The sequence below is a fragment of the Brachyhypopomus gauderio genome, chromosome 9 (genome assembly GCF_052324685.1).
Source record: "Brachyhypopomus gauderio isolate BG-103 chromosome 9, BGAUD_0.2, whole genome shotgun sequence".
NCBI classification, from domain to species: Eukaryota; Metazoa; Chordata; class Actinopteri; order Gymnotiformes; family Hypopomidae; genus Brachyhypopomus; species Brachyhypopomus gauderio.
Window position 1 is genome coordinate 11164571 of NC_135219.1, and position 14073 is coordinate 11178643.

The 14073-nt window shown below is 46.0% G+C and overlaps 1 protein-coding gene across 4 annotated transcripts; it reads left to right on the forward strand.

Moving 5' to 3' along the window:
- The first annotated feature begins 532 nt into the window (after positions 1–532).
- dcun1d4 (DCN1, defective in cullin neddylation 1, domain containing 4 (S. cerevisiae)) lies at positions 533–13957 on the forward strand. 4 transcript variants are annotated; one of them, XM_077017068.1, is made up of 11 exons: positions 533–639; positions 2472–2542; positions 3360–3399; positions 3537–3624; positions 6950–7038; positions 7178–7248; positions 7794–7885; positions 8121–8229; positions 9116–9220; positions 9411–9513; positions 9617–13957. In XM_077017068.1, the coding sequence occupies exons 1-11, from the start codon at positions 546–548 to the stop codon at positions 9670–9672; spliced, it is 918 nt and encodes a 305-aa protein (XP_076873183.1). In that variant the 5' UTR covers positions 533–545; the 3' UTR covers positions 9673–13957. The 4 variants fall into 4 exon arrangements, with proteins under 4 accessions (XP_076873183.1, XP_076873185.1, XP_076873186.1 ...); XM_077017070.1 differs by having other exon boundaries at positions 594–639; positions 2472–2538; XM_077017071.1 differs by lacking the exon at positions 533–639 and adding an exon at positions 730–899 and having other exon boundaries at positions 2472–2538.
- Positions 13958–14073: the final 116 nt, after the last annotated feature.

Below are 14073 nucleotides of genomic sequence, written 5' to 3' on the forward strand. Positions count from 1 at the left end.
TTGGCAGTCGCTGTGGGTGACCAGTGTTCAAACAACATTACGATTCCTCCAGTACTGTCTTCAGCCTGTGTCGGCTGTACTTTCAACTTTGTTTAGATAAAATAATTTAGCGTAGCATTGTAACTTTCCACCAAAATTGTCAGGAGGAAATGGATGTTCACGCCCTACTGTAAACAAAACTGCCGACGTACACCAATAAAGGTGTGCGACACGCGAGATGTTATTTGATTGACGTGTGCTTCGACCATTGCCGCTAAAAGTAAAGGTGGGTTCCGGGTGCGCTGTAGCCAATGAAATGTCACCATGGGGTGGCTTTCTTCGCTGCACGAGGAAACTATAATAGTTGATTTGTCCAGATGTATGCGTTAGCCAATAGGCGTCTTTAGGAGGTTGGGCTTTGGTGGAACCTTAGCCTGTTACATTGGCCCTTGGGTGGGACTCGTGTCTTTGTGTGTACCAAAAATAATTGCCACTTCGCTTAACCAATCACAAAGTTATAGAGGCGTGGCTACGAAATCTGCCGTCCACCTAAATCAGTGGTGGGCATGGGTAACATTGACATGTCCCGCCCCCTGGCCGGTCTGCAGATTCACACAAATACAGTTGAGTGTTTCATAAAAATGCACTCAGATGCGACAAGTAAGTACAATAGGATCTTAATAGTATAATTTTCCGAGGTTGTCGACTGGGGGTTGCTAAGTGCAGTCCGGGTTCACGCAGCGAGGGGTTTGACTTCACAACGGAGCCGTTGTTGGGCGCTTGACGCATTTTGTGATGTTAAACTAGCCGATAACCGAACGACGGTGCAAATCAGAGGAGAGACTAAAGCTGGCTGCTCTCTCTTTGTATTTCGCCTGCGCTGTTTTGATTGCTCGCAGCCACAAAGCTACAACTGCTTGGTAATGTCGTGGGCACTGCGTTCGTCCATTCCGTTCAAGTATTTCCTCGGAAAAAGCAATCTGAATAAGGGGAGCAGATCATATTTAGACAATGCACTTGTAGTCTTAATTACCCTTTGGGAATCTTACAGATCCAGCTCTGTTCAGCTCACTTGATGCCAGGGAACACGTTGTAGGAAATTATGTAACATTACTGTATTAATGGGAAATGGGTCAGGTTTTTTTTTCGAGAAAACTGCGGAAAATTACAGGGGGTGAAAATTGTGACGCAGTTGTGTAAATTTTGCAACGCTTGCGTAGATCTCGTGCACAAGTCCGCGCGTTGCCTCTGTAAGGCCTTCAAAGAGTAACCAAACATAATTATTAAGGCTTCTTTTGTTGGCGAATGAGACGTTTTTTGTATAAATTTGGGTTGCATTCATCAGTTGGGGCGAGTGTCAGGAGAGGGGTACTGAATAAAATTATTCAACGTGGAACTCTGGGAAGCGTGGTCCGTTTTACCGAGCAGGACCCTTTGGTTATACGTCATCGGAACTACAGTTCCCACAACTCCGTTCACTCTCCAGATACTTTGTAAACTCGTTGCAAGTTGTGCGTGCGTGTGTGCTGTTATGTTAGGTATGTGGCCAGTTCGGTGGTGCCCGGTTTTGGGTGGTCATGGGCCTTATGAAATGTTCCGTATTTGTGCGGAAAAATTATACTTCTGCGTACCAATATCGAATCCTTGTCTAGGGACCAGTCATCTATATTTGGAAATATTATCTGCTTATTTTGCATGCAGCTGCGTCACAGTTATAAATAATTACGTATTAAGCGTGTACTTTAATAAGTGACGTTCCAAATGTATAAAACTGAATCTAACACGAATTGCTGTGGTGGTGTTTTTGTTTTATCTTGTGTTTCGTACAGAGTCTAGTTTGCGTCCACAGATTGCCACCGAGGGTTTTCATTCTCACGTGCAATACCAAAATCACCTTGATCTCTGTTAGGCTGCCACCGTATGTTCCTCCAGGCTGCCATAGACTAAACCTTCCATATGGTCCACGCCATAAATACTTCAGTCTGTAGAATTTTTGTTCTCAGCGTGCTGACATTGTGGTCTATATTTTCACGAGGCTGTGAGGTTTAAAAAAACACAATAGATTCAGTTATATAAGGAGTCCATCTTAATACAGTCCGATATTCACACAAGACAGTTTAGACAATGTTACCCCTGCCCACAAACCATTTAACTGTGATGTCTATTTGATCATGCATACACGTACTGTATGTACATCTATCTATCTATCTATCTATCTATCTATCTATCTATCTATCTATCTATCTATCTATCTATCTATCGTGTATATATAGATGTCTCACATCACTTTGCTGGCTGGTGCAGTTGTGTTTCGAGCGAGCCAGTAACAGATGGATTACTTCCACACCGCCTAAGATGTCAAAAACAGACCGTTTGTTGACGCACCCTAACTTAGGACAGTGAACAAGTTGCAACCCACGTGGGTTCCTGTCTGCAGAGCTTTGCGGGGCCTGCTGGGGGCTGTGTTGCTCACCTCTGGTTCTCCCTCGCAGATATCCAGCTGAACTCCCACTTGTCCACACTGGCCAGCATCCACAAGATCTACCACACCCTGCACAGGCTGGTAAACACCCGTGATCCTGTCTGTCCGCGTGCAGCCCACAGGACACCCCAGAGAAGGGCCGTCCCGAGGGGCCATGGGCGTCTGGCTCTGCGGTGCTCTCTGTGAAACGGGGCCATATCCTAGGCTAAACATCACGCTAGAAATGTCCACAATTTCCAGAAATGCTAAACGTTTGTAATGTTTTTATAGGCTCCATTGCCGAATATTTTTAAATGTGAAAATCTGAAGTTAGTCTGGGTCCACTTGGGTGTGTGTATGTGTGAGCTAGCATTTCTAGAAGAGCAGTGTAGTACTGATACAGGCTGCTGTGAGGGGTGGAGAATGTAACCAGTTGTCATGAGCACTTTTCTCCTCCTGCAGTGTATTTGCTGTGTCGTCATGTAGTGTCGTCAGCTTTTGGCTGCTGAAGCCACGGTACAAAGACTTTAGTTTGTCATGTCCCAGACTCCCCAGTCATGGTGCAGTTAATGTCAGGACATGACGGCGTTCAGCACCGCTAGGGTGGTTTTCAGTAGGCTTATTTGGCTATGGTGAAATTTTGTTTTTTCTGCCCTTGAGATTCTGTTTGATGAGAGAAAGCAGGCAGTATCTGTAAAGGTTAGAATCTTGGGAACATAAAAGTGGGAGCCACCTACATTATACACACACACACACACACACACACACACACACACACACACACACACACACACACACATACTTCTCTTGCACAGCAGTATGCTAATGCAGTTGACAGACTCTGCTGCAATGTATTGTGTGTGTGTGTGTGTGTGAGAGAGGAGGAGTGTATGACACGTTTTGTTTTCCCCCCTACTAGAACCTGACTGAAGACGTTGGCCCGGACACACACACCACAGGTAATGACCTCATCTCTGGGTCCTCGGCCTGACCGTGTCCCTGGGTCCTTAGCCTGACCGTGTCCCTGTGTCCTCACCTCAGCCTGACCGTGTCCCTGGGTCCTCGGCCTGACCGTGTCTCTGCCTCTGTCTCTTAGCCTGCTGTCCTAGAGCCATGCCCCCCAGGAAAAAGAGGAGGCCCACTGCAGGAGACGATTTGTCTGCCAAGAAGAGCCGACAGGACAGGTGCTTCACCTCACTCCCCCCCCCTTCACCTCACCCCCCCCTTCACCTCACCCCCCCCTTTACCTCACCCCACCTTCACCTCACCCACTTCACTTCACCCCCCCACCGTGTGTGTGGGCGGCTGTGTAAGGATGGGTGGGTGTGTAAGAACGGGCATGTATGTGGGCGGGTGTGTGTAAGGACGGGCGTGTGTAAAGACAAGCGGGTATGGGTGTGTCTGGGTGGGTGTGTAAGGGCGGGTGTGTAAGGACAGGCGTGTGTGTGTGAGAGTGTAAGGACAGGCGTGTGTGTGTGAGAGTGTGTAAGGACAGGCGTGTGTGTGTGAGAGTGTGTAAGGACAGGCGCGTGTGTGTGAATGTGTAAGGACGGGGTGTGTGAGCGGGCGTGTAAGGGTGGGCGTGTAAGGACGGGCATGTGTGTGAGAGTGTAAGGACGGGGGTGTGTGTGTGTGTGTGAGTGTGTAAGGACGGGCGTGTGTGTGTGTGTGTGTGAGTGTGTAAGGACGGGCGTGTGTGTGTGTGAGTGTGTAAGGACGGGTGTGTGTGTGTGTGTGTGTGTGTGTGAGTGTGTAAGGACGGGCGTGTGTGTGTGTGTGTGTGTAAGGACGGGCGTGTGTGTGTGTGTGTGTGTAAGGACGGGCGTGTGTGTGTGTGTGTGTGTAAGGACGGGTGTGTGTGTGTGTGTGTGTAAGGACGGGTGTGTGTGTGTGTGTGTGTGTGTGTGTGTAAGGACGGGCGTGTGTGTGTGTGTGTGTGTAAGGACGGGCGTGTGTGTGTGTGTGTGTGTGTGTGTGTGTGTAAGGACGTGTGTGTGTGTGTGTGTGTGTGTGTGTGTGTGTGTGTGTGTGTGTGTAAGGACGGGCGTGTGTGTGTGTGTGTGTGTAAGGACGGGCGTGTGTGTGTGTGTGTAAGGACGGGCGTGTGTGTGTGTGTGTGTAAGGACGGGCGTGTGTGTGCGAGTGTAAGGACGGGAGTGTGTGTGTGTGTGTGTGTGCGAGTGTGTAAGGACGGGCGTGTGTGTGAGTGTGTGTGTGTGTAAGGACGGGCGCGTGTGTGTGTGTGTGTAAGGACGGGCGTGTGTGTGTGTGTGAGTGTGTGTAAGGACGGGCGTGTGTGTGTGTGTGTGTGTAAGGACGGGCGTGTGTGTGTGTGTGTGTGTGTGTAAGGACGGGGGCGTGTGTGTGTGTGTGTGTGTGTGTAAGGACGGGCGTGTGTGTGTGTGTGTGTGTGTGTAAGGACGGGCGTGTGTGTGTGTAAGGACGGGCGTGTGTGTGTGTAAGGACGGGCGTGTGAGTGTGTAAGGACGGGCGTGTGTGTAAGGACGGACGTGTGTGTGCGAGTGTGTAAGGACGGGCGTGTGTGTGCGAGTGTGTAAGGACGGGCGTGTGTGTGCGAGTGTGTAAGGACGGGCGTGTGTGTGTAAGGACGGGCGTGTGTTTGCGAGTGTGTAAGGACGGGCGTGTGTGTGTAAGGACGGGCGTGTGTGTGCGAGTGTGTAAGGACGGGCGTGTGTGTGTAAGGACGGGCGTGTGTGTGTGAGTGTGTAAGGACGGGCGTGTGTGTGTGAGTGTGTAAGGACGGGCGTGTGTGTGTAAGGACGGGCGTGTGTTTGCGAGTGTGTAAGGACGGGCGTGTGTGTGCGAGTGTGTAAGGACGGGCGTGTGTGTGTAAGGACGGGCGTGTGTTTGCGAGTGTGTAAGGACGGGCGTGTGTGTGTAAGGACGGGCGTGTGTGTGTAAGGACGGGCGTGTGTGTGCGAGTGTGTAAGGACGGGCGTGTGTGTGCGAGTGTGTAAGGACGGGCGTGTGTGTGTGTGTGTGTGTGTGTGTGTGTGTGTGTGTGTGTGTGTGCGAGTGTGCGAGTGTGTAAGGACGGGCGTGTGTGTGCGAGTGTGTAAGGACGGGCGTGTGTGTGAGTGTGTGTGTGTGTGTGTGTAAGGACGGGCATGTGTGTGTGTGTGTGTGTGTAAGGACGGGCATGTGTGTGTGTGTGTGTGTAAGGACGGGCATGTGTGTGTGTGTGTGTGTAAGGACGGGCATGTGTGTGTGTGTGTGTGTGTAAGGACGGGCGTGTGTGTGCGAGTGTGTAAGGACGGGCGTGTGTGTGCGAGTGTGTAAGGACGGGCGTGTGTGTGCAAGTGTGTAAGGACGGGCGTGTGAGTGTGTGTGTGTGTGTAAGGACGGGCGCGTGTGTGTGTGTGTAAGGACGGGCGCGCGCGTGTGTGTGTGTAAGGACGGGCGCGCGTGTGTGTGTGTGTAAGGACAGGCGCGCGTGTGTGTGTGTGTGTGTGTGTAAGGACGGGCGTGTGTGTGTGTGTGTGTGTAAGGACGGGCGTGTGTGTGTGTGTGTAAGGACGGGCGTGTGTGTGTGTGTGTAAGGACGGGCGTGTGTGTGTGTGTGTGTGTGTGTGTGTGTGTGTGAGGACGGGTGTGTGTGTGTGTGTGTGGACGGGCGTGTGAGTGTGTGTGTGTGTGTGTGTGTGTGTGTGTAAGGACGGGCGTGTGTGTGTGTGTGTGTGTGTAAGGACGGGCGTGTGTGTGTGTGTGTGTGTGTAAGGACGGGCGTGTGTGTGTGTGTGTGTGTGTGTGTGTAAGGACGGGCGTGTGTGTGTGAGTGTGTGTGAGTGTGTGTGTGTGTGTGTGTGTGTGTGTGTGTGTGTGTGTGTGTGTGTGTGTGTGTGTGTGTGAGGACGGGCGCGTGTGTGTGTGTGTGTGTGTGTGTGTGTGTGTGTGTGTGTGTGTGTGTGTGTGTGTGAGGACGGGCGTGTGTGTGAGTGTGTGTGTGTGTGTGTAAGGACTGGCGTGTGTGTGTGTGTGTGTGAGTGTGTGTGTGTGAGGACTGGCGTGTGTGTGTGTGTGTGTGTGTGTGTGTGTAAGGACGGGCGTGTGTGTGTGTGAGTGTGTGTGTGAGTGTGTGTGTGTGTGTGTGTGTGTGTGTAAGGACGGGCGTGTGTGTGTGTGTGTGTAAGGACGGGCGTGTGTGTGTGTGTAAGGACGGGCGTGTGTGTGTGTGTGTGTGTGTGTGTGTGAGGACGGGCGTGTGTGTGTGTGTGTGTGTGTGTGTGTGTGTGTGTGTGTGTGTGAGGACGGGCGTGTGTGTGAGTGTGTGTGTGTGTGTGTGTGTGTAAGGACTGGCGTGTGAGTGTGTGTGTGTGTGTGTGTGAGGACTGGCGTGTGTGTGTGTGTGTGTGTGTGTGTGTAAGGACGGGCGTGTGTGTGTGTGAGTGTGTGTGTGAGTGTGTGTGTGTGTGTGTGTGTGTAAGGACGGGCGTGTGTGTGTGAGTGTGCATGGTGACCTCTCTCCTGCCATTCTCCTTTTGCTTCCAGTGTTTACAGAAAGCAGGAGGCGCCCCGTATCCCGGAGGCGGAGGTCTTCTCCAGTAAGAGGTGCCTGGAGTGGTTCTACGAATACGCAGGTGACTCACCTCACCTGTAGCAACACATGCTTATGTCTGATGGGCGATCATGCATGATGTAAAGAAATGCAATGTGGTACATGGTGTGTGTGTTGTGTGTGTGTGTGTGTGTGTGTGTGTGTGTGTTTGTGAGATGCAGGCTGTGATGATGTGGTTGGACCAGAAGGCATGGAGAAGTTCTGCGAAGACATTGGAGTGGAGCCAGAGAATGTAAGACACTAATGATCATTGCTGAATACTGATTTTTAAGAACTGCGTCCTTCTTGCCCCAGGGGGTATTAAACCACTTAAACTTCAGTCCTTTCCTAATGTTTGAAAAAGCAGCCCACGTAATGCTCTCCGTCTGCCTCAGCTGATCTGAGTCAGTTAGTTTGTTAGTGTGTTCCTCTGCCTGGGTGAAGTGACTGCTCACAGTCACAGTCAGGTGTCCCAGCAGCATAGCAGAGTGTTCTCGTCGTATGAGTGTGTGTTGTATTCATGGGTTACACCTTTTGGCTTCATTATTAAGTAATGGATTGAAGATTGATTGATTCGATATGTGTTTGTTTTGAGTAAAACCAGCAGGATGACTGACAGGATCTTCAATTGGTAACCATGACACCACTAATAATAATGCTCTGTGTGGTTTTCCTCTGTGTTGGTTGGACTCTGTGCTCATGAGCCCCAGCAGACCCAGGAGGGTAATGGTTAACATATTCCTTTACCCTTATTTAGTACCTTTGACGCCTATTGTAAGTGTGTGTGTACCTGTACAGGTGGTGATGCTGGTGTTGGCTTGGAAGCTAAATGCTCAGAGTATGGGCTACTTCACACTACAGGAGTGGCTAAGGGGGATGGGATCACTGCAGTAAGCTGTTCTCCGCCGGGTTGCACCCCACCCGCCCGTCTGTTACCCACACCTCCCCACTCCCCCACATCCAATGACAAACAGCAGAGACACTTTGATTTGCTGCACGAAACTGATTCGTGATTAAATTTGACGCATACTTTGTCCTAGCTGGAGTTTGCTTGCAGTCTTGGCAATGCCAATAAAATATTCACCTGTGACTGACCTTTATGTGTGCTCTCTCTCTCCTTTTAAGATGCGACTCGACAGAAAAACTCAGGAACTCTCTAGACTACCTGAGGGCTATCCTCAACGATGCCACTAGTTTCAAGCTCATATACCGATATGCCTTCGACTTCGCCAGGGTGAGTGGATTCCCGATCAGCCCCTGAGCCCTAGCAGTGCTTAAACGGATCTTACATGTGGGTTTACACGGGTTCAAGGCTGTTGTTCTTGTAATGTAGGCCAGGAACACTCGAGCCGCTGTGAGTAGACAGGCTTAAAAAAAAGAAAGAAAGAAATTCGAGAGACTGCTGATTTATTTTGGATTTAGCTTTTGTTCGTTCCTCCGAGTAACTGCTGTTCTGTACAGGGTTCCCACTGGCCATGGCATTTCTGGAATAGCATGGGATTTTAAAAAGCATTCAAAGACGGGGGATTTGATCATCTTTTGGGTCAAGTTATGGAATATAGATTGTTTTGCAGCACCTTTATATTGTAGCTCATATTTTTAAAATATTGTGTGATTGTCATGATTACTTGACAACCCCCTCCCCATTTAATATAGTTTTTTGACTGTTCATTATACGTAATGGACAATCTGATTTTTAGTCAATGAAAGGTTTTTACCCAGCTGGGGTTTTGTTGAAATACGGTGAACTCTAGTTTAATTGGCCCGATAACCAGTACAGTGTGAGTGCACGAGTGAGCAGCCTCTTAACACCGTCTACACCATCACCTCCATCTCCTGGAGAGGGACAGGTTGGGGCTTTGGAGTTTTATCTACAGTAACAACATTTGTTTCCATTTGTTGTCTGCAGTACTTTCAATGGTTTGCTGATTTTCATGGTGTGTTATTGTACATTATTTTTTTAATCAACACTGTCTTTGTACTTTGTACACAAGAGAATTTTATTCTTCTGAAGCTCATGGTTGATTATGGTTGAGTGCTCAGACCTTATCTGTACAATGTATACTTATTATAGCAGTCTGGTGTGACATCTAACATCTCACATGTGTGTGACTTTGCAGGAGAAGGATCAGAGGAGTTTAGATTTAAATACTGCCAAGTGCATGCTGGGACTTCTACTGGGAAAAACATGGCCGCTATTTCCTGTATTTAACCAGTTTCTAGAGGTGCAGATTTTGACCTTTTATTTACTCACACTTTATCACTATAACAACTTTCAAATAATCAGTAGTGAATTTTCTGGCCTGGTATCGGTCATGCTAGCCTTTCCTCTGTGTTGTAGGCCTGCAGTGTTGCAGTACTGTGTCATGAGCTCTGTGTGTGACGGACATCTATCTTTACCTCTTTCTCGTTCAGCAATCCAAGTACAAAGTAGTGAACAAAGACCAGTGGTGTAACGTACTAGAGTTCAGTAGGACCATTGATCTGGACCTGAGTAACTATGACGAGGACGGAGCCTGTGAGTATGGACACACACACAGGTGTAGAATCCAAATGCTCAAATCCACACAGTGTTGGAGTTCCCTCTCTCTCTCCCCCTCCCCCTCTCTCTCTCACCTCAGGGCCAGTGTTGTTGGATGAATTTGTGGAATGGTACAAAGACAGAGAGATGTCTTAGCAACAAAGTCATCATGTCTACCAAGAAGTAGAAATTAATATCGGCACCAAGAACCATGGCAACAATGACGGAAATGGCGTAGAAACAAAAACAACAAATCTGAACCAGCTGGGGCAAACTGCAGGTGTCCTGCCAGTGATGGGTGTGTGTGTGTGTGTGTGTGTGTGTGTGTGTGTGTGTGTGTATGTATGTGTGTGTGTGTTCTGTACTGCACTGGTTCATTTTGCCCTTCTCATCAGGGTTATGTAAGGGTCTCCACTGGTGATATGTAGGAGAAACAGCCGCTCAACCCTATATGCCCCCTCCCGATGCCCTTCCTCACTTGCAGTGCATCATGGGAAAGCACATGGCCAGCCTTGGTGCCGGTCCCTCCCTCACAACTGTGACATCATCAAACTGTGAATGTTTCGATGGGTGTTTAAGAGGCTGACTTCTGATGCTCTACGTGACATGGTGACTTGTATTCCTTTACGTATCCCTCATGATAAAATATAATATTGTTGAACACAGGGGGCCTCATTTATCGAATATGAACAAGTATATGTGTGACCAAGGAAGCAAAACTTTGCCCAGAAGTCTAAAGTGGTATTTTTCAGAACAGGATCAAAATGACAACTGTTGTTAATTCATTACTCCTGACTGTGCAGTGATCAAACACAGGACCCATTAACTATCTGTTAAAGTGAAACCCCTTGTTACAATACAGAAGTAAGGCCAGGCCAGGAAACCAACATTTTACTAAGAGAACCAGGTTTGGTCCTTAAACAGTCTGCTGAAACCATGCCACACTAGATTGTAGTATGGTTTGTCAAGTGTGAGCTGTAAACTGATAAATATGCTGAGTGACACCTACTTGTGGACTATTTTTTTAAATGCTGTTTGCTATTACATTGTTCTTAAACCCATAAATTCCACAAAAGAATTAAAGGATGACATTGTACATAATAACTACCTGCCATGTTGCCATTTTGCCAGCTTAAAAAGCACATCCAAAGTTAAACGATGTTTGTGAAATAGATTATCATTCGTATTCTTACCTTGTGACAACATCTGATTGCGCACATTTGATAAATGAGGCCCAGATGTGGTCTGGAGAAAAAAATGTCTTTGTTCCGTCTGTCTTTGTTCTGTCTGCACTTTGACTTTGTTTGGCTGTGTATTTTTTCTACTTGTTTCTGAATGACACAGTTTAATTATGCTGTCATGTTGCAAACTTTGCTCATGGTGGTCGCCGTGCTTGAGGAAACATGCCAGAGCAGGTTACCATGGCTACTTTGTGACACCATGTTGTTTTTGTCTCTGTTATTCCTTGTTATCTTGCTGTACTTGGGACACATCACACATGAGTGTGAATCTGAGTGACCCTGTCCCCCCCAATCCAGCCAATTGCTTCTGTGCCCGCTTAGCACTTAGTATTATGCAGGAAGCAATACCTGTAGAAAGAGGACACTAAACCCATTTAGTGTCTTTCATCTGTTTTTATAGTTGAGTTAATCAGACAATTTGTTATCAATTAATCATACCAACACTTCTAATTGAAATGACTTGGAAGATAATTAGGTAGGAAGCAGCATGGCTGGATGATTGTAAGACCAAGAACCAATAAAGTGCCAGCAATCAGAAAGAACGGTTCTTATTGGACAATGAGTTGCCACTCTGATCTGAGACTCTGACCCAAGAGAGCAAATTTGCTGAAGTTATTAAAGAGAAATTCCAGCATTTTCTGCCCGTTTCACAGTGTGTTAAAATAACGTTTGTGATTTTGTGAAATCTGTGGTTCTAAAGTGAATAAAACAAATACCATGATGCCATGAAATTTGCCTCAAATAGGCTTCCATAGGAAAGCTTTGGGTTCAAGGTGGTCTTGTAGGTCCATGAGAATAACAACATTTCAATGAAACCATGTTTTTTGGTTTAATGTGAGATTTATAACTGAGGATTTTAACATAAAAGTATTTACGTTTAGCAAACAAAATTGTATTCCTACCTATTAACGTGATTGTGTTCTGAATCTGAAGTAGCTTCCAATCTGCATATCTCTATTCTGTCATTTTTCAATAATCATTGGCGCCTGTTCACATGGTCGGGGTGCGGCTGTGTACCTCTGCCTACCACATTCGAGCAAAAGTCGAGTCTGGTGCAAGTCCTGACGTTGCACACACTTTTACAGATGATTTGTTGTTTTATGAGGTCTTAAGCCATAAGATCAGAACAACACAACAACTGTAGGAGAATGTTGTCATGAGTGTGTGCAGTGCCCTAGAAAAGACAATGCAAGGTACTTATTTTGCTTTAAAAGCATTTGTTTTATGAAAACACTTTAATTTAAGATGTTCTGAAAAGTGCAGAATATTTAAAAAATAGTAATTTTCTTTTAAAGGTGAGAAAGATTTGCCAAAATGCATTAGTCTGCCCGTGCTGGTTGCACAGCCTCGGATTCTTCTGGTTCGGTTCTGTTTTCTGACGTATTCTGCTTGCTGCGCTCACTACGAGACCAGGAAGTGCCCTCATCTCCGAAGCACCAGATTGTCAGATTTGGTTCGGAGATGAATTACTTTGGGCTGGAGACGCTGGCATGCCCTGATCTTGTCATGAGGCCCTGCACTGGAATTAAGATGCAGAATCCATTGAAACAATTCCAGTGTATCTCTCAGTTCTGTGCAAACGGTGTGCAAGGTATAAGGCTTGTCAAGTTTCTCTTTCGGTTGTTCCCAACAAGTGTTCTTTCAACAGTCACACATGTAGATACAGTGGCAATTGGAGGCGGTCACTGAGTAGAATGGACAGGTCAAGGAAACAAGCTTCCACAGCAAAGACCTTAAACCTATAGTGACTGTTGCATAGCAACTGCTTAACATTCTAGTTACGTTGTAAGATGTTCAGTTGTGTCTGGCTGTGGTGTGAAGCTAACTTGTCATCAGAAAAAAAGTGCATGCATGCTCCCATCAGAGCAATCTGTGAATGAATGAGGTTTTTGTTGTTTTTTTGTTTGATTTAGGATTATGTTCAATTTTATGGATCTTTTCTTCTTTTTGTACAGGTATTTGTGAAATATATATATAAAATACATTTTTTTTGTGCTTAGAACGTTTTTTCCCCCCACGGTCATGCAGTCTTGATGCTTTATAAAAACCATGATTGTATGATGGTATTTAGAGCTTAAACACAATTGTAACCTCATCTGTTGAGATGTTCCTCTTTGCATTACTTTACTTTCCCACCATTTTCACTAAGTGCTGAACTACAACTCCCAGAAGTCATTGCAATGTTTGACTTCGTCCACAACTTACTGCTTTCAGGTGCTGATCTGAAGATAGCAATTATTTAATTACAGTGCCAGATTATTAATTGCTTTCTGACAGATACAGTATACATTTATTTGATGCTAAATACAACATTTTTATCTAGTTACATTTTATGTTCCATGCAAGTTCAATGCTGTTCAATTTCCAAATCCCCGATAATCATAACCCTTCCTTATACTTCAACAGAATTAGAATTAGAGTTTTTATATTTGACAACTCAAACATGGAACGTTTTTTCTTTCCTGTTTTTTTGTTTGTAAATATTACTATGTAGAATCAGATTGGGGTATGATCTTTGAAAGCATTCGTGAATATCAGAACTTCATAATTATGATAATTCTGAGATTACTTGAATGCACTGAATACATAGTACATCTTCACAATTACATATTTTTGTACATAATTATACATGCAGAAGAACAACCTGTATAACCTCGGGAGAGGTGTAGCAGCTTTATTGGGTTCATGGCATTGGTTGTCATTGCTTACAGAATCTGTTTCTGTTACAGTGTTTACAAGGACATGAGGGTTATGGAGTGGCACCTCCACGTTTATAAAAGTGGGAGGCATGTCACATGACCTCAGTATTCTGGGCAAAGCAAACTTTTTAAGGAATGGTAGAATTAACTTACCCAATTTTAAGGGATATTGCAACAAACCCACTGTGATGTGTATGCTAGCTAGAGACCATGAGTCCAAGATTGCCATAGATGTTTTTTGTTTGTTTGCTTGTTTGTTTTTTGTGAATCCATTCTTTATTGCTGTTTGTGCCTCTGAGTGGTGATTTGAAACCATGGTGATTTGAAATGCAGTGCATCATATCCTCTCTTGTTGTAAGGACTCTTGTTTATGGTGGGAACGTAGGTAAATGCAGGAGGTTAAACAATCTCATCTGATTGTATATATGTATGGGCGTGTGTATATGTGTTTGTTTTTCCACTGTATCTCTACATTCAGTATATAAAGGGTTTATTAACTAATTTGTTGTGCCTGTTTTGATCTATCTGATGTTTGAGAAATGTTAGTGCTAATAATGCTAGTAATTTGAGAAAAAATTACATCCTCTTCCAATATGACCCATATCTATATGCTCATG

Excerpts from the sequence above, each read along its gene's own strand:
- dcun1d4 (XM_077017068.1), top strand. The coding sequence starts at position 546 with ATGGGTAACATTGACATGTCCCGCCCCCTGGCCGGTCTGCAGATTCAC. Across the intron at positions 3,625-6,949 it reads AAGAAGAGCCGACAGGACAG|TGTTTACAGAAAGCAGGAGG; the intron begins GTGCTTCACCTC and ends TTTTGCTTCCAG. Across the intron at positions 9,221-9,410 it reads TATTTAACCAGTTTCTAGAG|CAATCCAAGTACAAAGTAGT; the intron begins GTGCAGATTTTG and ends TTTCTCGTTCAG.